The sequence below is a fragment of the Schistocerca gregaria genome, chromosome 11 (assembly GCF_023897955.1).
Source record: "Schistocerca gregaria isolate iqSchGreg1 chromosome 11, iqSchGreg1.2, whole genome shotgun sequence".
Classification (NCBI taxonomy): domain Eukaryota; kingdom Metazoa; phylum Arthropoda; class Insecta; order Orthoptera; family Acrididae; genus Schistocerca; species Schistocerca gregaria.
In genome coordinates, this window is record NC_064930.1 from 148,777,231 (window position 1) to 148,800,319 (window position 23,089).

A 23,089-nucleotide genomic window follows, 5' to 3' on the forward strand; every position below is an offset into this window, starting at 1 on the left:
TAGTCGTGTTTCTAATGGAGGGCGGCTTGCACCTCTTGTTGTTTTACATGACACTATCACAGCACAGGCCAACTCTGGTGTCTTAAGCACATCCTCGCTTCCCACTGTTGAAGAGCAGTTTGTGGATGGCGACTGCATCTTTCGACAGAATCCAGAACCTGTTCATAATGCATGGCCTGTGGAGCAGTCGTTACACGACAATAACATCACTGTAATGGACTGGCCTGAACAGAGTCCTGACCTGAATTCTGCAGAACACCCTTGAGATGTTTTGGGATGCCGACTTCTTGCCAGGCCTCACTGACCGATATCGATACCTCTCCTCAGTGCAGGACTTCGTGAAGAATAGGCTGCCATTCCCCAAGAAACCTTCCAGGACGTGATCGAACGTATGCCTGCGAGAGTGGAAGCTGTCACCAAGGCTAAGGGTGGGGCAACACCATATTGAAATCCAACATTACCGATGGAGGACAAAACAGACTTGTAAGTCATTTTCAGCCAGGTGTCCGGATTCTTTTGATCACATAGTTTACATCTATACTCGGCAAACCACTTTGAAGTGTGAGTGCGAAGAGAACGTCCCATCGTATCAGTTATTAAGATTTCGTCCCGTTCCGTTCACATACGAGGTGTCGTCGGAAAGTAACGGCTATTTTTGTTTTTATCGAAGAATCTTTATTTATTCGTCAATGTCAACTGTATTTCCATCAGAGTATTCCCACTCAGTTTTAGTACACTCATGCCGAAGCCTTCTCCAGTCTCGGAAGCACTCTTGGAAGTCACTTTCATTACGGTGTTAGTCTCATCCATGGTGGCAAAACGACATCCTTTCGCGGTTCTCTTTAGCCTCGGGAATAGAAAGAAGTCACATGGGCCCATGTCTGGCAAATACGGTGGCTGAGGCAACTTAACGGTTTTGTTTTTTAGCCAAAAAATCATGAACAACCATTGAGATGTGAGCGGCAGCATTACTGTAATGCAATTTCCAGGAGTAGTTTTGCCACAACTCTGGTCGTTTTCTTCAGATAGCTTCATGGAAACGGCACGTTAGTTCCAGACGGTATTGCTCGCTTACTGTACAACCACAAGGCGGGAACTTGTGATGCACCCTATACCACTGCAATAAGAGAGAACACTGGAAAGAAGTATCACATATGATGGAATGTGTCAATTTTTTTTTTTTTTTCCTCTCGGTTCTTTGGATAGTTTCCACTGAGATATTTGGGCCTCAGTTCTGATGTTACACCTGTATACCCATATTTCATCATCTCTTATAACCACCTTTAGAAGTTCTGGATTGTTGTCGTTTTCAATCGGCAGCTCCCAAGCTGTGTCTGTGTGCCTTCCTCTTTGTTCGAAATTCCACAGTTTCAGAACAGACTTTGCCGCTTCACGATTTGTGCCCGAGACTTCTGAAAAAATTGCTCGGCACGAACCGAAGGATATGCCGGCTTCTGATGGTGATTTGGTGATTTTCCAGAACCATTTTCTTTGCTTCTTCCAGTTTGTCATCAGTAATTGTTGTGCTATGGCATCCAGAGCAGTCATCATCCTCGATGTCGTCTTCATCCATTTTTAAATGTTCGTACCACTCGTCAACTCTTGTCTTCCACGTAGTAGATTCGGCAAAAGCCACAGTTGACATATCAAATACGGTGCTGGACTACATTCGATATTTGAAGAGCAATTTAATTCAAATCCTTTGATCCATCTTTTTCGAAAGTAAAAATTCTCTGATCACCCGAAAACACACAACCTTTTTGACTGTCAACAATAAACTAAATGCATCAGGAATAGGCATATGAAAAAGATAAAAAAATTGAATATTGTACGTATAAATCCCGTAAAATTACAAAATTCCTGTTGCCTTTTTAAGGTTATTTTTATTTTATAATTAGAATAGTTGTAAGTTTAGAATTTTAGGATTGTAACAAGAAAACCAAAAACTTACTTTAGAGTTGACTTTTAATTGACATTTAATGTAAGTAATGGACGAAATGCAAAAATTTGCTTTTAAGGTATAAAAGCAGGATAAACTTACTGTCTTAAGTAGGGTTCCATACAAAAATTCAGGAATATGGCTACAAAATTGTAGCCATAAGAAAGTGTATGTGTATGTATGTTAGTAAGAAAGAAGAAAATGCAAAAAGTACCTGCTGATGTTTGATGGGAAAATAATGATTACCAATGTTCCAGGTCACTGTAGAAGGATTTGACAGCAAAATAGCAGCCTACGATGTTCCAGGGTGCAAAAAAAGCGTTCGACTGGAAAACTGCAGCTTCCGATTTGCTAATACAGCAGAAATTGTTTTCCGTGTGATAATTGTGGGCCCTGTGAAATTGTTAGGAAAGAACTGAATACACACACACACACACACACACACACACACACACACACACACACACACACACACACACACACATCGCCCGCAGCTGGAAGGTCGAATGCCTGCACATGTGCTGTAATTAGTCCGATCCCTGTGGAAGTGATATGTAACAGTACAATTTCCAGATTTGTCAGCAAAAGCAGGTTTTTGAAACTTTGTAATCGTGCTATTCATTTCACTCAGTATCTCTGTGTCCCTGTCCACAGATTAAACAATGCTGTGACCATTCATGCTGCCCTTCTCTATATGTATTCAACATCCCCTGTTAATCCTATCCAGTGTGGGTCCTACACACTTGAGCAATCTTCTAGAAACGGGTTGAACGAGTGATTTGTAAGCAACCTCCTTTGTAGACTGATTGCACTTCCACAGTATTCTGCCACCAAACTGAAGGCTACCACCTGCTTTACCCACAAATGAACATACGTGATCATTCCATTTCATATCCCTACAAGGTGTTACACCCAGGTATTTGTGTGACTCGGCCGATTCCGAGAGTGACTCGTAGCTATTAATAGTCATAGGATACTACCTTTTTTTGGTTTTTGAACTGCACAGTTTTACATTTCTTAACATTTAAAGCAAGTTGCCATTCTCTATCATGTTAAAATCTTATCAAGATCTGGCTGAATATCTACGCAGTTTCTCTCAGATAGGACTTCATTATATACAAACTGCAACATGTGCAAAAACCCTTATCTTACTATCTCCTGGGGCACACCTGAAATTACTTCTACATCTGATGGTGACTCTCCACCCGACATGGTGTGTCCTCGCTACCAAAAAGCCCTGTCCAGTTAAAAATTCCACTCAGTTCCCCATACGATCGTACATCTGACCATAAGCATCGCTGCAGTACCGACTCGAAATGCTTTTCGGAAATTGAGGAATACTGCATGTATCTGGTCCCCTCAGTCTAAGTCTTTCAGTATGTCTTGTGAGATCACACGATCAGTGCAGGTTGATATGGAGGTCGTAATTCCATTTGAGATACCTCATTGCATTCGGGCTCTGCATATGTTCTAACATTTTACAACAAAACAATGTGGAGGGTATTAGACAGTTGGAAGGACAGAGGGCAGGACGTTCCTCATTTAAGGGCCAAATGAGAGGTGGTCGAAATCCTGGCAGAGAGTGTGATCCTGTTGCTCTGGTCCTGGGTGGTACCGAGGCACGGGGGAATGCTCCTCTGTAGCTGTGAGACGGCGGATGACTGGAGGTATAAGGCACGGGAGATCTGTGACTAAACACATCAAAAGTGCAGCTGCAGCCCGGGGCTCCCTCGTCACGACCTCTCTCTTAGCAGACAGACTCTCGTGGGGAGTTACTTCTCGGGTCCCGCAGAATCCGTCGCCCTGCTGTTTCTAAATGCTGCCGACATATGCTCTAATGAGACTCCCACACACACGCAGAAAGTACTCGCAGCTAACTGTCCGAGTAGAGCTGCCCCCCTCCCCACTCAGACGGCTCTGCGAGTACTGTCTCAAAGTACCAAACTGTCTGGTAGCGAAAGACTCGCGTGCGTCCCAGTCTGGAGAATGTAGACTAGGTTATACCGTGCAGTTTCCTCCTGTGCAGGTCCGGGACGTGGATGATGACGGGGAACGGAGTGATGCACAACGGGTCGACCGTCATCCACGAGTACGGCCAGAACCTGGACCGGCTGCAGGTACGGCGCCGCACCGGGCGAGCCGAGTCGTCGACGACCGGTAGCTCTGATTTGTAGCAAATACATTTAGAACTGTTCGATTTGCTGTAAGTACCCACTCCCGATTAAGTGCTGAGAACATTGTTTAAGGCATTAAGCTAAGGATTTATCTATCAGTAAGCACACGTTACATCCGCCTCGTGGCTGCACCACGGCATTTTACAGTAGTTTTCCTTTTAACTGTTAAGGTAGGTGTGTCGTGCTCTGTGAGCCTCATTGTGCTGGGTGACTAACTACGTGCCTGTGCTTAGAGAAGGACCTTCACATGCTCTCACTTTCTCGGGTTCCGTACTTCGGAACCCTTCCAAATTGACTGTGTAAATAAATTCATTTTTCCTAGCCGAGATGTCAAATATGAGATCTGGTCAAAAAAATTCCGTAACATTCGTAATGACGTGCCAGTGGTGTGTTTGAGCAATATGCAGTTGACATCCTTGCAGGAGATTTTGTTTACTGTGTAACTGCCGATGTTTCACTGTTGTCGGTTGTTGTTGTTTGGTGCTGTCTTGCGAGTCGCACAGTTTGCAATTTTTGAGATGGCACAGTTACAGGAATAACATGTCCGCATTAAATTTTGTGTGAAACTCGAGAAAAACTTCACACAGACATGCCGAACAGTGCAGTAAGCCTACAATGGTGAGTGCTTGACCCGTACTCGGTGTTACGAATGGGTCACACGGTTTAAAAACAGCCGGACGGAAGTTAAAGGTGACCCTCGTTCGGGGTGCCCTTCGATGTCTACTGACTACACTCGAAAATGTCATCAAATTGTGCGTGCCAATTGGAGACTGACTATCTGAGAGATTGCAGAAGAAAGTTACACTTCAGTTGGATCGTGTCACAAAATCCTGACACGGAGTCTCAGAATGCTCCGGGTTGCCGTCAAGTTCGCCCCGGGGCTCACGAATCACGACCGGAAAGATGTTCCTTAAGAGAATCGTAGCTGGTGATGAGAAATGGTTAAGGTGTTGAGACTAAGGTTCGATCTTCAGAATTGATCGGCAAATGTTCTCAGTGACAAAAGAAATGGTCATCAGATCATGTCAGTTCATCGTGAATTTGCGCTCTGGGGACAAGCTGCTAATCTACGATACCTTCAGGACAGGTTATGGTGCCTGCGAGAAAACGTGAGAAGGAAACAGATAGAAATGCATCAGGTTAACGCACCCGCACATTCTTCCCTGTTGGTGAGTGACTATTGCACAAAAAACAAAAACCCTGTGCTTCCTCATCCTCCATTACTCTCCAGTTATCTTTTGATTTGTGTGACAATCCAACCCTTGGAACAAAGGTGTTTAATAACAGCAAGAAAGTCTGTTTCTTTTCCATTTTGGTGAAACTATCTGATCGTGAAGCCGCAGTAAAATGTTCCATTCTTTCCTGGAAATTTACCAGATTTATCAAACCACTCTGATAAACAGGAGTTGTTCATAAACCCATGCGAGGGGTATATTTTGATCGCCTTTGAAGATGTTGTACTGTAGAGCAAAAATAAGACACACACATTTTATTATATGTGTAGTCTTTGAACATTGTTGAGACAAAACTGATGAAAATAAAAATTCAAATAAAAGTTCTATGGTTTTTAGCATAAATTACAGCGGTTCCATACACATTTGTGGGTAAATCATTTTTTTTTTTTTAAATCTACTCCCTCTCCCCACTATTTTGTTTTTCATTTTGACATTTAACTAATATTAAAATACATACCATCGTGAATACCAAATTCAGTCGTATATGATGAAGTGGTATTCCTAAGAATGACTTTTGTAATGAAATTGCAATCATCCAATGCATTTGGCATGCAAAATCGAAATGCAGTCAGTATTTTTTTTTTATTTTAAGAATTCTGCATGTCTTCATTATTGTATGGATTTACACTAATGTTACAACAATTAATATAATTAAATCTAAAAAAGCTACAACTTTAAAACAAAACAACATAAGAATACACCAAATGTTAAAAAAAGAGGCAATACAACAAAAAATATTTTGTATTTCATAAAATTAAAAGTGTGTGTGTGTGTGTGTGTGTGTGTGTGTGTGTGTGTGGTGTGTGTGTGTGTGTGAGGAGGGGGGGGGGATATTTTGGAAAAAAAACTTTTTCAACAAATCTGTGTGCATAGTTGTAATGTAAATTAAAAACCATAGAACTTTTATTTGAAGTCCTTTATATGTGTTACGATTTCAGTGGTTTTCATTCTGATATATTAGACTCAGTATTTTTCAAGGGGGTGTTTCACTTCCTTTATTGCTGCACAGCGACGTACACAGAAAATGTCTCTTATTTTGCACTACAGTACTACCAATGAAAACCAAAGTGTATCCCTCGGGTAGTTTTACTTGTTAAAGTAACTGATAGTTGTAGTGTTTTACTTTGCATTTTTTTATAATCTCCAAGTTTGTTTGACGGTTCTGTTAATTTAAACGAGACTCGTCCTAGTATCCCGTAAGTTTTCCTCCGTAGAACAGGCGGACCGAGGACACGACTCGCCCCGTGCCGACAGGTGGGTGACCGCGTGGGCGTGATGCGCACGGAGGAGGGCACGCTGCACTTCTTCGTGAACGGCGTGGACCAGGGGAGTGCGGGGGCGGGCGTGCCGGAGCAGGTGTACGGCGTGATCGACCTGTACGGGCAGGCGGTGCAGGCGACCATCGTCGACCCCGCCCTGGAGCACATGTGCCGCTCCGCCTCGGACACCACCTTCAGCACCACCAACCGCACCGACGCCGCCGCGGCCGGCGACGGAGACGGCACCGCCTCGTACAGGTAACGAGTGGGAGCACTCCTTCCGGGGACGGGCGAAAGTGCGTGCCGGACCGGGACTCGAACCTGGGACCTCTCGCTTACTGGGCAGACACGTCGACCACTCCGCCGTCCGGAGGCAGATTGTATCGAAAATGCACAGAGTATCGTGGAGCACTCACAGCTTTCTTTTCTGCTCCCCTCCACCATCAATTTACATAATACGTATCACTGCTGTGGATTCTGCACCTTGTCAGTTCATTCGCAGAGATCCGATAGAAGAGATAGCACGCATTTGTACAATTGATTCGCCTCGACGTGCAATGAACCCTCGACCTTCGGTGTGAATGCAGAGTACCGTTTCACCTCTGAGCGGGAACCTGAAATTGGCGAGTGAGGGGGACGTGGACAGGGACTCGGGCGTAGGTGGCGGCGTGTGGGAGAGCGTTCCGTGGCGTGTGTTCACACTCGACACTGTGTTCGGACGGTGCAGTGGTTAATGCCACTGCCTAGTAAGTGGCAGATCGCAAGTTTGACTCCCTGTCCGCTACACATTTTCACTCGTCACCACCGACTCTCCACAAAGTCCCGGTGCAGCTAATATCGTCAGTTTTTTCCCTTTCCTTTCCTCCTCTTCTTTCCTTTCCTTTTCCATCTCCCCCCTCTCCAATTTCAGTTTACTTAATATCTATCGTAACTGCGGATGTCCGAAAGAACGAGACACCACGTATTCGTGTAAGTGTAGTATAACTTGTTAAAGGGAAGTGTATCGTGTTCCTGCGGATTGTCGTACGATGGGCGCTTCTCGAGTTTTTTTGAACGACACCCAAATGGCGCTGCAGAGGTGTAGCATTACTGTTGATTTAAAACTTGCAGTTGTTATTGCTAGAACAGTGACGGCTGAGAAATTGGTGGCAAAGTTGTTTATTTACAATTCAGTATCCTTCTTCACCTGTCACACGTCAGTAAAGATACATTCTTCGTTATCTCTTTGTGTATATCTACCTTGATCTCTCAAAGGGCGTGGCAGGCTTCCTCTCCGACTGTGTCATAATTGGTGTTAGGAAACTCACTACGACAACTGAAATTGCTGTCAAAAAATGTACATCATGGTCGTTTGACATTTGAGAGGATGGCCCTCTTTCAATGCTTGAAAAATAGCCAATTTGCCTGCTTCCCCCCACCCCACCCCGCACCGCCCCACCCCCACCAAGTAAATGGAAAAGTAACGCTAAATCCAATGATATAGTTTTAATCTTTACAGTTTTGTCTTCTACCTTCACATCACACAGTCCCTGTAGCCGCTGCACCAGGTGGCAGAGCACCTCGCACCCGCAACATTTGTCATCGACAGCAGCCCCCGAAGTCTTCCTGTTTAACCTGTAGCAAAATTATTTTGTAAGAGTCATTTTCAGGATATTTTCTATCAGTGTGCACATGATAATTGAAAAATATGACGAGACTATTGAGGGGTCGAAACGAAAATAATTTTCTTCACCTACAAAACCGTGAAAAAAGTGTGAACTGAAAATAAAGTTTTGAAAACATCTGAAAACAACTACGTATGTACGATGATAGAGAATCAAATTTAGAATGCCGGCATCAAATTCCGAACAAAATTGTACATACCTTTCTCAAGTTCTGTTTCCCGCTGTAACAATACGAGTCAAGATAGATGTAACGGAACGTGAATAGCGTATTTGCCTCTATTGGTTACGGTAGAGAGAGCGATCTTTCGGTCCTGTCTGTATATCTATATATAATATTGTATGACTTACCAAGCGGGAAAGCGCCGGCAGACAGGCACATGAACAAAACACACAAACACACACACAGAATTACGAGCTTTCGCAACTGGCAGTTGCTTCGTCAGGAAGGAAGGAAGGAGAGGGAAAGACGAAAGGATGTGGGTTTTAAGGGAGAGGGTAAGGAGTCATTCCAATCCCGGGAACGGAAAGACTTCCCTTAGGGGAAAAAAAGGACAGATGTACACTCGCGCGCACACACACACACACACACACACACACACACACACACACACACACACACACACACAGATATCCATCCGCACATACACAGACACAAGCAGACATATTGCCTTTAAATATGTCTGCTTGTGTCTGTGTATGTGCGGATGGATATGTGTGTGTGTGTGTGTGTGTGTGTGTGTGTGTGTGTGTGTGTGTGTGTGTGTGCGCGCGCTGCGCGCGCGCGCGCGAGTGTACATCTGTCCTTTTTTTCCCCTAAGGGAAGTCTTTCCGCTCCCGGGATTGGAATGACTCCTTACCCTCTCCCTTAAAACCCACATCCTTTCGTCTTTCCCTCTCCTTCCTGAAGAAGCAACCATCGGTTGCGAAAGCTAGCAATTCTGTGTGTGTGTTTGTGTGTTTTGTTCATGTGCCTGTCTGCCGGCGCTTTCCCGCTTGGTAAGTCTTGGAATCTTTGTTTTTAACATATTTTTCCCATGTGGAAGTTTCTTTCTATTTTATATATATATATATATATATATATATATATATATATATATATATAATGTCTGCTTGTGTCTGTGTATGTGCGGGTGGATATGTGTGTGTGTGTGCGCAAGTGTACACCTGTCCTTTTTTCCCCCTAAGGGAAGTCTTTCCGCTCCCGGGATTGGAATGACTCCTTACCTCTCCCTTAAAACCCACATCCTTTCGTCTTTCCTTCTCCTTCCCTCTTTCCTGAAGAAGCAACCGTCAGTTGTGAAAGCTAGAAATTCTATGTGTGTGTTTGTGTGTTTATTTATTGTGCCTGTCTACTGGCGCTTTCCCACTTGGTAAGTCTCAGGACTTAGTTATCATAGAAAAAGGTACAGTTTATACTTGCATAAAAATTACATGACACAGATATATTTAATCTCAGGTAACACCACAGGGCCAATGGTAATTTAGCAATGTTGTGTTAACATAATAATATTTAAACGAAGCTAGAAAGAAATGGAAGTTACTTTGTTTCATTAGGCATTAGTGAAGTGAAGTGAATGACGTAAATACGCTAATTATGACGTAAATGCGCTAAATTAAGAAAAGTATTATACTCGTGGTGAATTAGCAAAATGTTTATCCGAAATAACTGTGGTGTTCCATTTGATTATTCACTTGTTACTTAAGAATATTTTTATCTTTGTCCATATGGATTTTTTCTTTGTATCGCTGTCGATTGTCAGTAAAGTGTGATTGAGAGAAACATTACTGAGAGATTAAAAACTGATATTCGTTATTACGCGTCGCTTTTAAAGTCCGAGTGAAGTAACAAACACATTTTCACACGTACAGTGAAGTTGGTAAGCCGCAGTGTATATAGCATTTTGTAAGAGTAATTAGTGGTCCATATTTCGCGGATTTTTGCCCGCCACATTCACCGACAGCCGTAAACAGCAACCGAGCTCCCTTGCTAACAGGACGAGGCCGAGGGCCGACTACCACCACAACCACTAGTGGCGGTGGCAGTGGGTGGTCGCAGCAAAAAGTCTGTCGGTACTGATGCACGCGAGCCTTTGTGTGTAGACGTAGGTGAACTGTGCACTGACAGTAATAAGTGAGCAGTCAAGTCGGAAATAGTCAACAGAAGTCATAATAGTCGTAGAAAATAAAAGTTTCGTTTCATTATTTTGACTACTTAAAATTTCATAATCTGTACGTAGCGACACTGTTCACTACAGCCATCACTGTTAGGAGCTGCTGCCAGATTGCGATGCGCGTCTGTTACGGGAGCTGTGATTCGCCGTCTGTACAGAGCCGTCTGCTCTCATCCGACTCCTGCATTCACGAGGTGGAGGTGGCGAGCCCCTTCACGTGTGTGTCTCGGGAACCAAATTTGCCAAATCTGATCACGACGGGAGACGTCTGGGAATGTACGGGCACGAGGTCCCCGCCCGGAGACTTTGGGCCCGTAATACTAGGGGAACTGCGTGACCTGTGGGTAGGTATCCGTGCTACGTGGTATCGCCACCGTTTTGCGTGGACCCGTCGGCTACCGAGCGGGCGGTAACAATATTTTGTTTGAGCGGTGCGTGTTCAGTCTACAATCCTCAGAATCTCGACCACCGGTGCAGTCGCAGCTGCCGAGGACTCGACTCCCGACAGTCTGAGGTGTGTTACTTACGGTCTCTCGGTTCTACCCACAGTGACCTGCGCTTCCGGCACTCGCACGGCAAGAAGGCGCGGCTCTCCAACGGCGGCACGACGGCGTCGCGGCCCCGCGCGTTCGGGGAGTTCAACGACGCCATCTTGGTGAGCAACCGCCCGCTGAGGGACGACGAGATCTTCGAGGTGGTCGTGGAGAAGACGGTGGACTGCTGGCTCGGTTCCATAGAAGCCGGTGAGTCCGCACACCTTAGTCTCCGGGAGTGGGAGCTGCACCGTGACGTTTGCTGTCGGGTGGAAACTGCAATCGCTCAAAATATGCCCGGAACTAGTAAATCTGTCGAAAAGAAGCTTTTGCCGAGTTACGGCGGGCACTTCGGCGAATTTTCTGACGTTCGGCAGGCGTATGGACTCCGGACTTTCCACTGTGGTAGTTACACCGACCGCCCCCAAATTAAGCATTTTCGTACATTCGGTAGGTTGGTCAGACGGTTGTGAGACTAGACTGCGGGCCAGGGTTTTGCGGTGCTATACCGTCTTACTATTTGACAGAGTTCCACACGTGTTGTGTCATCCGAGTTATCTTTTAAGGCTTCTTTTTAAAAATGCCACAGAAAAAGTAGATAGCTCCATTAAAAAAAGTCTTTGTAATAATTTGACAGCAATAAATGTTAAAAATGACTTCCGAACGTCAGAAAATTGACCACATTTTACACTGTATTGTAGCAAAAATCGCATCTCGATAAACGACTGTTATTCGGAAAGTGAGTGTCGTGCAAACATTGAAGAATACACAAACTTCTGGCACGCCTCGCCTGTCAGACGGTGCCATTTATGTTCGTATTGTCGGAGTGTACAGCCAGGTCACATATCGGCACCTTTGTCGTGACAGGTGGCGGTGAGTAAGCGAGGTAATGTGCTTACAGTAACATCAGTTGCCCATGTGTCTCCCTTTTTTGATAAGCTGGTATAACAGTAGGGGGGAGAACGGCGGTGGGGTGGGGGGTCGGGGGGGGATGGAGATAATAGGGTTGCCACAAGTTTGGGAATTCAAAATGTGTCGGGGCAATGTCAGGGAATTTTGCTCCCCTACTCCCTCATTCGTGCTGCCTCTCCCCTCCCTGCCACTCCCCTCAGCTTGCAGTCGCTGCTGCCACCACCTCTCGCCACCAGCTCGGCTGCTGCCGACGAGAGGCAGGGAGTAGAAGCTGTCGAGACAGGCGCAGCAGCAGTGAAGTAACCACTTTTGTGACATCTACGAGTTCCTAACCAGGAGTGAATTTTATGATATCATCTGTGTGCTTTAATAGTTTAGTTTCTCGAGTTTCTGCGTGTAAATTTAATATCTAACTGCCACAGTTCTCACGTTTCCGTTTGTGTCTGAAAGTAAACAGATTTTATGACGTATTAAGAGTTCCTAATCGGGGGCGCATTATTTAGTTTCACCCGATTGCTTCGGTAGTTAGGTTTTTGAATATCTGTGTATTATTAGACACAGTTCCTGCCTTTTCTTCAGGGTCTACTGTAGAGTTGTGCAGCGTGTGCCGATAGTCCGTTTATCTCCACAGTCCAGTTATCCACGGTCTCCAGTACGGACGGGGACAGCGACTGTTGTGTGCGGGTGTGAGTCGAGTTGGTGGCAGTTCCCTCTCGGTTTCGGGCTGCGACGGCTTCGGTTACGTGGCTCGAGGCTGCTGCGAATGGGCACCACTATTGTGGGCTGGCCTCGGGGATTCGACAGACGTCCGGCACGTCTGAGTCCTCGGATCGGTCCTCACCGGTGGCCGACCCAGTTACTGCTTGGGCCGAGGCCGACCCCTCACCTGCGGTGGAGTGGGAGGTCGCCCCGTGGCGAAGCGGGCGGAGGGAGACTTCCCGGGCAGTCGCACTCGAGGCCTCCTCGGTTTGTCTTACAAACAGGTTCCAGTTGCCGTCTGTGGGCAGTCACGGAGGGTTGGATTGTCGGTAGTTGGAAGATCTGACGTTAGTCACTTTTTAGGGCCCCTTAGGGAAAGGAAAGGGAAAGGAAACCGTTGTGCTCTCTGTGTGCATACCGGGTGGAGTCATTCCAGATGTGGAAAGCGTCCTGCCAGATTCTGTGGAGAGTACAGGGTGCAGCCAACTGCAGGCGCTGCCAATGACCTGTGTCGCTCTGGATCAGAAGAGATTCTCTCTGGTTTCGAGTGCCTGACAGAAATGGCAAAGGCTGCCAGGCTTGCTTGCAAGATGAAAACAGAGCTCACTGTTTGCAGCATAGTCGACGGGACCGATTGTGGACCTTTGGTGCAGAGCCGGGTGGAGGGTCTGAAACGGAGGCTCAGACGGTTCTGCAACCGGTTACGCTGCAGATTCCTCGACTTGCGCCAAAGGATGGTGTGGTTTCGTGTTCCGCTGAACAGGTCAGGTGTCCACTATATGCAGGAGGCGGCTACGCGGGTAGCGGGGGCTGTGTGGCGTGGACTGGGCGGTGTTTAGGTTAGACGGTCTCGGGAAAACACGACAAGGGCTTCAGTCACAGAGGGTGCAGGTCGAACAGAGCAAGAACTTAGATACGGGAACCATCGGTAAACAGTAAATTGTCGTAGCTGTGTTGGGAAAGTACCAGAGCTCCAAGTGCTAATAGAAGCACTGATCCTCAAATCGTTATAGGCAATGAAAGCTGGATAAAGCCAGATATAAGCTCATCCGAAATTTTTGCGAAGAACCTAACGGTGTTCCGAAAGGATAGGCTGAGCACGGTTGGCGGTGGTGTGTTTGCTGCTATTAGAAGTAGTTTAACTTCTTACGAAGCTGAAGTAGATACTTCCTGAAAGTTAGTCTGGGCAGAGGCCATTGTTGGCAACCGGAATAAAATAATAATTGGATCGTTTTACTGATCTCCCAATCCAGATGATACAGTTGCTGAACGGTTCAAAGAAAACTTGAGTTTGATTTCAAACACGTACCTGACTGATATGACAATAGCTGGTGGTCACTTCAATTTACTCTCGATATGTTGGCGAAAATGCGTGTTTAATTCTGGAGGTACGCATAAAATATCACCCGAAATTATGCTAAACACATTCCCTGAAAATTATTTCGAGCAGTTAGTTTGTGAGCCCATGCGAATGGTAAACGGTTGTGAAAACACACTTGGCCTCTTAGCAACAAATATTACTGAGTTGATAACGAGGATCAAAACCGATACAGGGATTGGTGAACATAGGGTTGTCGTAGCGAGAATGAATATTGTAATCCCCAAGTCCTCGGAAAAAAAGTGAAAAGTATACATATTCAAAAAAGCAGATAAAAATTCTCTTGACACCTCCCTGAGAGACAATCTCCACTCATTCCAAATTAATAATATAAGTGTAGACCAGATGTGGCTTGAATTCAAAGAAATAGTATCGGTAGAAATTGAGACATTTATACCAAATAAATTAACAAACGATGGAGCTGATCCTCCTTCGTACTCAAAACGGGTTAGAACACTGTTGTAGAAACAATGAAACAAACATGCCGAATTCAAACAGACCCAAAATCCCCCAAGATTGGCGATCCTTTACAGAAGCTCAAAATTTAGCACGGACTTTAATGCGAGTTGCTTATAACAGTTCCCACAATGAAACTTCATCTCGAAACCTGGAAGAAAATCCATAGAGATTCTGGTCGTTTGTGAAGTATGTTAGCTGCAAGAAACACAGCCTTCCGAACTGCGTTCACTAAAAAAGATGAAGTAAATATCCCAGAATTCGAATCGAGAACAGCTGCCGACATGAGTAACGTAGAAGTAAATATCCTCGGAGTAGTGAAGCAACTTAAATTACTTAATAAAAGCAAGTCTTCTGGTCCAGACTGTATACCAATTAGGTTCCTTTTGGAGGATGCTGAGGCATTAGCTCCATACTTAACTATCGTATACAACCGTTTTCTTTACAGATGATCTGTACCCAAAGACTGGGAAGTTGCACAGGTCACACCAATATTCAAGAAAGGTAGTAGCAATAATCTAGTAAATTACAGGCACGTATCATTAATGTTGATATGAAGCAGGATTTTACAACATATATTGTGTTCGAACATTATGACTTACCTCGAAGAAAACGGTCTATTGACACACAGTCAACCTGAGTTTAGAAAACGTTGTTCCTATGAAACACAACTAGCTCTTTATTCACATGAAGTGTTGAGTGCTATTAACAAGGGATTTCAGATCGATTCCATATTTCTGGAAGGCTGTTTATGTTAGTATTGAAGATTTTTACTCACATATTTAGAAATATGGAAGTCCTTACATTTTGGTCAACATAGGGATCTCAAAATTTGTCAGGGAAAATCCTAAAACTTGTCTGGAAATCAGATAAATATGAGAAAATTTCCCATGGAAACTTACGGCAACCCTGGATTAGATCCCTGCCTTACGCCTCTTTTAATCTGAGCAGTCTCAGGCACTTCACCCTCGAGCAGGTAGGCCCGTGTATAAAGTGCACCGACCGCAAACAAAATCGCTTTGGACCGCTCCGGTGTTGTTTCAGAAATGCGAGTCGACACAGATTCCTCCGGTATTGGTTCAACTAACACAGTGATAAATTACATTGTCGTATGTCCGATTGAGCTGCAGTAACATAAAATAAAACTGCAAGATGAGTGAGCAAAAATTTATTGTCCGTACAAGAAAATTACCCAGATTACCAGCTGACAACACAGTCTCGCAGTAAGGCAGTTCTCTAAGAGACGATCAGTAATCAAATAACCGTCAGCTGGGATTGGATGCAATTGCGCTGTTCAATGCATAGAGTGGCTTATTACTGTGAGGTAACTCTTATACGTGGCAACAGAGTGATTCATTGCATTGTTGTTTAACTAAACGGCATGTCAGCTCATAATACAAAAGTTTATTTTATTATTGTTTAATTAAACCGAGATTTAACTGATTTTGCTCATTCACATTTATTTTGGTAACGTAAAGAAGGCTGTTATTTAGAGAAGTACACCACACGCCCACTCGTGTTACGAAAGCGGCACGCCTGCCAGAGGGGAACGTGTGCGAGTTGCCATTAGCGGAGGACATTCGTTTTGCAGGGGTAACGTCCGTACGGCCAGACGAGCTGGAGCTACCGTGCACGATGACGGACCTGGAGCACGGGACGTGGATGCTGTCGGGCAGCAACGTCATGGTGGACGGAGTCGTGCTGCGCAAGGACTACCCCTGCGACCTGGACGAGGTGGTCGTCGGCAACAGAGTGGGTCAGTATCGTCCACTCAGTGCTGTCTGTCAGCAATCTTTTCATTCAGCATATTTTGTTTTTGCACTTCTGTGACATTCTCATAATCTCTGGTATAGGGATGAATGAATTTTCTTAAAATAAAAACACTGAAGCTGCATCCTTGTTTCTTTCTCTCTTTCTTTATTTCTTTCTTCTCCTTTTGCTTGTGCTTTTCCTCCTCCTCCTCCTCCTCCTCCTCCTCCTCCTCCTCCTCCTCCTTTTTAAGTCTTCTGAGACTGATGTTTAATTTCTGAAAACATATACACAATTAAATTCCTTTGATCATACATGTTGTAGTATGTACCACATCTAGGATGAGCCAACTGTTAATGACTAGTAAACCTCCTCGTTACATCAGTTACAGGCTCAGTTTCAAAGGTTTTTACTTAAGTTATTCTCTGATTATTGTAGTAAGGGCTCTTTATTTCGCAAATCGCATTATTTTGTGGCTGTTGACTGTCAGTCAGCTAAAACGGTGCAGTGTCGCCTTGTAAAACCACATGGAGGGGAAGGGAGGGGAGGGGAGGACAGAATTACATGACTACTTGGAAATAAATTTAAACCCATACAAATAAATAAAATTTTCTAAATATGAGGTGCAGTCGGATTAAAACTGAACACCCGCTGCACGCTGCAATGGCCCCATTTCAAAGTAATCACCACACGTGTTAAGACGTTTATCCCACTGCGAGAGGAGACAATCAGATCCTGTTCCGTAGAATACGGTCGGTTGCTGACGGATCCACAACTGCACTCACTTTCGCACTTCCTCGTCCAACCGAAACGGGCATATGCATGTGTCTTTCTTCGGGTCGCCAATGGTGTGAAAATCACACGGTGAAAGATCCTGTCTGTATAGAACGTATTGCAGTGTTTCCCATCCGAGTCACTGAAGTGTAGCCTTCGTCCACATGCCAGTGTGGAGGCAGGTGTTACTGTGTGACGTGACAATTCTGTCAGACAGCTTTTGGACGGGCCGGTGGCATGTGTCAAAGCCGACAGTGTAAACGTCCCACGTATCCCCCGCCAAAGACATCTGAAGGTGTTCACACACTTTCTGGTAAGGTACAGTGATGTTCTCATTCGACTGCGCAGTCCCTCTGCTTGTCGAATTCCTCGAGCGTGGAACCGCAGGACAACTAGGACACTTTGAAAAACTGTGACATGCTCTAAAGTCAAAGTGCCCGGCAATGCTGTTCACCCGAAAAACTTTTTTATCTTTCTCAGGTCGACACAAGTTTTTACCATACATTATGTTCCACTAATCAGATTTTACATATTATTAGTTGTTCAAACAAGGTAGGCAAAATTATGCTAAACTAACAACAAATGAAAGAAACACACAAAAAATGCAGATCTTAAGAACTAAAAATTGGAAAACATGTGAAAGGAGGGTTGCCCAGAAAGTAATGCACTCTGTGTGTGTGTGTGTGTGTGTGTGTGTGTGTGTGTGTGTGTGTGTGTGTGTGTGTGTGTGTGTTTTCCCCTCCCACCCCACCCCCTTAAACAGTTCTTTATTAAACATAATAAGAATTACACACACAAATGAATGGTGTTTTATCTACACACCCTATTTTTCCACATAATCTCCAACCTGTTTTGTGACCTTCCGAGAGTGTGAAGCGACGAGTCGTTTGCCATGTCTGTACCGATTCTCGACCTGGTGGCAAAGCTAGTGCTTCACTGTGTGAATCGCCCCATTGTCCTCAAAATGTCTTTCGCAAATGGCATCCTTTAATGGCCCAAACCGGTGAAAGTCCGAGGTTGTCGGGTCAGACACGCAAGGTGTGACGGCCGCGGACGGTCTCCCCGACCGCCGCAAACTGCGGAGTTCCGGCCCTGCCAAACCGCCTTCCGACGACTTCACCTTCTGTGCACGGCAACTAACTGTACTTCTGTCGACAGCTGATGTTTCGGAGACTTTGCATGAGCGTTTGCGAACATTCCTCACAGTTTCTTTCTCTGCAGTGAGAAATTCAGTGACGGCATGTCGCTCGTAATGTACACGGCCTATAGGTGAAACTGTCCCCTTGGCGCGCTCACTCGGGAGTCTTCAAATAATACGTCAGTAACGTTTCACATTCGTAGCATTGTTTTCAGCCGAAAAAAAGAAGAAAACGGCGATAACATTACTTTCTGGGGAGCCCTCGTACGACCTCTGCCAGTGCCGTGACATATATGTAATTTTATCGTGACAGTTTTTTATATCAATTTCAAAAAAATTGTAATTAAAACATGTTTTACTGTCGAATTAATTAATATATAAATTACAGTACAAAAATTACGAATCGTTTACCGAGTGGAGATTCTATACGTAACTACTGGGCACCGTATCTCTAAATACACCTAGGGCCCAAACGATATCCATACGTCGGCCAAATCGTGCCACTTCACTCTTCGGACTTAGGCGTCGGCATTTGACGTACTAATTACAGTTCGTATGATACGAGTGCAAATGCAAACGATAGTCGGCTTCCACTCTGAACTAGTACATCGGCGGTGCTAGTGTCACGTCCGTTACATTCGAAGTCCAATGGGAGCACCGAAACACTTTCAGAGTGCGGTGATCAGCTGCATTACGGACTTACGTACACAGATGCGAAAAACCTCGGGATGTCCACTCGTCGGCAGTGGCTCTCCGGCACGAGCTCGGCAAGGTGTACCTGTGGTCGGCCTCCCGTTGAGGTGAGCGCACCGTCGGATGTATACCCGTGACTGGACTGTTACAGACTGCCGTATCACACTGAGTGATCTTTGGACTCCTCTGCTGTCGCTGACATATTTATGATGCCGTCGGCAAACCTCAAAGTTTTTATTTCTTCTCCTCAAACTTTAATTACCTTTCCAATTTTTTTTTCCGTTTCCTCTAGTGCTCGCCAGGGAACGTATTGATTGTAATCGGGGATACTCCACAATCTCGGTTGGCCCTCTTCTCGACTACTGCTCACCTTTCTCGAACCTCGCCTCTTAATAACTGCTATCTAATTTGTGCAGAAGTTGTAGGTAACATTTGGAATGTGTAGTTTATTCCTTCTATCTACAGAATTCAAAGACAGTGGTCCAATAAACGTACTCCAAAGTTTTCTCAAAATCTACAAATACACAGTGGTCAGAATCAAACTTCCATTACTAGAGAGGGATGCCGTGAAAAACAAGTGATCGTAGGACAGTGAAACTTTCTGGGAACATTTGTTAGGACGTGCAGAGGATAATTTATGAATAAATTGTCAATAGAAAGTCAATTTGGTTTCTAGCCAAAAAGGTAACATTTGTTAATGTGCACTGTGTTTGCTTTCCAGATTACTAATGTGATGTCTGCATCCTTGACTGCCTGGAACTGCACCAGAGGTAGCGTCCCTCGAATGGTGGGCTGTGGATCACGCGGCTCCTGTGACACAGCTCGTGCGGTGCTCGAGGCTCGCGCACCGTGTCCCGTGTTCTCGGCTACGAACACAGTAACCATTTCGACAATTTTTGGTGCAGTTGGTCGTTGACCTTTCCCGGGAGCAATTCCCAAATTGCCAGTAAATATCAACTTCCGAAATGTGTTCTTCGACACTGGAGCAGAAACAGGAGCTCTCCGTATTCCTGTAATGCCTCACATTATTGTTGTTTTGTTTGATAAAATATCTGCTCACCTTGTCCAGACCCGTGTTGACTGTCTGCGATTGTACTGCACACTCGTATGTGCGTTTAAGTGCAGTGTTACTGAAGTATTTTTGACTCCTCTTCTTACGTGTTTGGATCTGAGACTGGACACCCACTTTTGACCCTGACATATTGTGTGTTATTAACCTTTCATGTAACTCGATTGCCACTATCATTCTTCTTTATGGGAAGATCCTGCAAAGCAGTATCTCCATAGAACCGTGCTTAGTCTAGGAAAGTTTTGAAGTCTTCTGCTTTGCAACTGTTATTGGTAGAAGGGAAAGTGATATCTACTCTAATTATGAAGTAACATCAACATTTCGTCATTGACTATCTCGTATTTATTTCAACGGATGTGCAGATCTCGATTACCTCGTAACTCGTAACAGATACAATATAATTCGAATAAGACATCTGCCTCGGAGGCTCGATGTGAAGTGAGTGACATTTCATTTTAGAGCCCCTTTTGGTTCATTCTCGGAGAGGGTGTCTGCTCCTCGGCAGTCGAGACACTGTTGAGCCGCAGTGTTGAAACGTAAATGGCCCTCGCGTGACAGGTGATGACGTTTACTCATCATTGTGTCTTGACGGTTACTCGAACTGCACGTCTCTCTCATTACGACTCTGCACAAATGTGAAATGAAATGACCTCGTACAGTGTGTGCTTTGAAACTTATTCCCTACGTAATACTACTTTACTATTTTGTCACAATCCTCTTTCCTTATTATAAATACGTAGTGTAAAATGTCATTTACCTAAATAGCACGTAACACTACAACAGTAACACTACCAACAACACACATCCTGCAGCACACAGTCTGATCGTCATTCCTGTCAAGTTGGCTACTCGTGCAGTAAATTGTTTCCCGTATACACTAGCTCGAGTAGCAAAACTTCAGTTATAACCGCCCTGCACTACAAATGTAGACCCGCAGTACGGCCGTAAGTGTAAATGTTTCCAGAGTTCCTCCCGATCACAGAATTAGCACAAATGTGGCTGTAAACGAGTTCTCCACTGCGACTCGCCCGCCCCCGCCACTGATCCGCGGTTCCCGCACGCAGGTATGGCGCGGCACTCGGACGGCACGCTGCACTTCTACCTGGACGGAGTGGACCGCGGGGCGGCGTGCGGCGGCGTGCCCCCGGGCGTGTACGCCGTAATCGACCTGTACGGCCAGTGCGCGCAGGTGTCCATCGTGCAGCCCGAGCGGCCGGCGGGGGCCGCGGCGGGAGCCGCTCCCGGGAGGCTCGCGCTGCCCGACCGCCCCCACCAGGTAACGCCACTCACTCCCGTCACTCTGTCTTCTGTCAGGATTTTTTGATTTTTTTTTTATTGTTTGAACAATATCTGAGAAAAGAAATTGCAGTAGTATAATTGACAATGACGTTGGGTCGACATTTGAACGTGTAGGGGTGATCTACTGCGGAGCTCCACATTCGACAATGTACGATGAGCGGTGTGTTCCGAAACATTTGTGCATGCACCAGCATTGTGTTCTTTCAGCAGAGATGCCACAGGTCACCATCTGTCCTACTTTACAGAGCCGACGTGCCTCCGAATGTTCTGTGAACAACTGTGGATGTCCAACCATTTAGCACCAGTTTCACTGTCCTACCTGTTTCTACAGATGCTCTCAACAGTAGCACATGAAAATACAACCAGCTTCACCATTTTCAAGATACTTGTTTTCAGGCTGTGCCCTTTGTCAGTCACTTATCTCAAAGGATTTCCCCGTTTGCAACCCGTGTCTTCACTAGGGTGATCTGCCGACTGTGTCTTCTGCGCATACGTACTTTAGTTACCGTGTCACGTACCCGCAGCATGACCGGGCAGCATCCGACATCACAGTGGGCAATGGTCACAATTTTTTGGCTTATCAGCTCAAAAATATATTGTAATATGCTTTTGTGTTATGCTACTCATTAACTGTTGTTACTTAGGCAGTCAAAATCTGTTAGTTTATTTTAGGTATGACTAGAAACATGCCAAAACATAAAGTGTACTCTGTTAGTGCGAGACAAGCTGTTTTGAATGCTTTGAAGACAAGAAAATTGGAATCTAGCATTGCTATAAACTAGGATGTATTGCAACAACTGATAACGTATTGGGACAACTGATAAGAGTGTGGAGTCAAGACCAAAAACAGGAAGAAACAGTAGCTGATAAGCCACGGGCAAGACGTCCTCAAAAAAACGAAGAGGAGGGAGGAGTGAAAGATTTGTAACTAGTTGGCTGCCAATCTGAGGAAGTTTGCTTGGCAAATCAGGGATGATCTGGAACAGCATTGTGAACTGAACGTATGTGTGTCTGCTGTGAAATGCCACCTAGAGACAAGTGATTTGAATGGTAGATGGCAATCATGTAAACCATACACACATTCAAAAAAATAGAAATACCACATACCGACCATTTAGCAGGGTGGTGTCAGCATCGTGGTGTGGAGATGTTTTTCTAGATGCGAGGTTGGTCCTCTAGTCCAAACAAAAGGCAAACTTGATCGTATCCTGTAGTGACATATTAGATAAGAATATTGTTCCATGTGGGAGAAGGAATAAGCTGTGTAATTGGATATTCCAGCAGGACAGTGATTCAAAACACACTTGAAGTCATTAAAAAAAATTATTTTCAGATAAAAAAAGTCAAAATTTTGGACTGGCCGAGAGGTACCTGGATCTAAATCCTATTTGAACACGTTAGAGATGCATTGGATAGACGTGTTAGTTGTACAGGCTACTTGAACAAGGATCAATTTGCTGCTGCCTTACAGGACAAATGGTTAAAAATTGCACTTGACCTATTACAAAAGCTTGAGGATTCGATGCCAAATAGGTATGCGCTGTGATAGAAGCCCCTAGGTATGCAATGAAATACTGATTTGTTCTTAAGATTCCTAAATAGTTTAGGAATAACATAGTTTGCGGTCGAGTGTACAGTTTGGTTTTAGAAATGGTTTAACAACTGAAAATGCTGTATTCTCTTTTCTCTGTGAGGTTTTGGACGGATTAAATAAAAGGTTGCGACCACTGGGTGTTTTCTCTGATTTAACGAAGGCTTTTGACTGTGCTGACCACAAGATATTACTGCAGAAGTTGGACCATTATGGAGTAAGGGGAATAGCTTACAATTGGTTCGCCTCTTACTTAAAGAACGGAAAGCAGAAGGCAATTCTCCGCAATATTGAGAGTGGAAGTAATGTTCAGTCCCAATGGGGCACTGTTAAGTGGGGCGTTCCCCAAGGGTCGG

At 44.9% G+C, this 23,089-nt stretch overlaps 1 protein-coding gene across 1 annotated transcript in view; it reads left to right on the forward strand.

Annotated features, from left to right (window-relative positions):
- Positions 1–23,089, forward strand: part of LOC126295473 (neuralized-like protein 4) — a 254,899-nt gene that overhangs the window by 100,475 nt on the left and 131,335 nt on the right. The window contains exons 12-16 of the mRNA XM_049988010.1: positions 3,966–4,056; positions 6,603–6,865; positions 10,992–11,185; positions 16,012–16,176; positions 20,908–21,119. Coding sequence (XP_049843967.1) covers positions 3,966–4,056; positions 6,603–6,865; positions 10,992–11,185; positions 16,012–16,176; positions 20,908–21,119 — 925 coding nt within the window. The remainder of the gene's footprint in view (positions 1–3,965; positions 4,057–6,602; positions 6,866–10,991; positions 11,186–16,011; positions 16,177–20,907; positions 21,120–23,089) is intronic.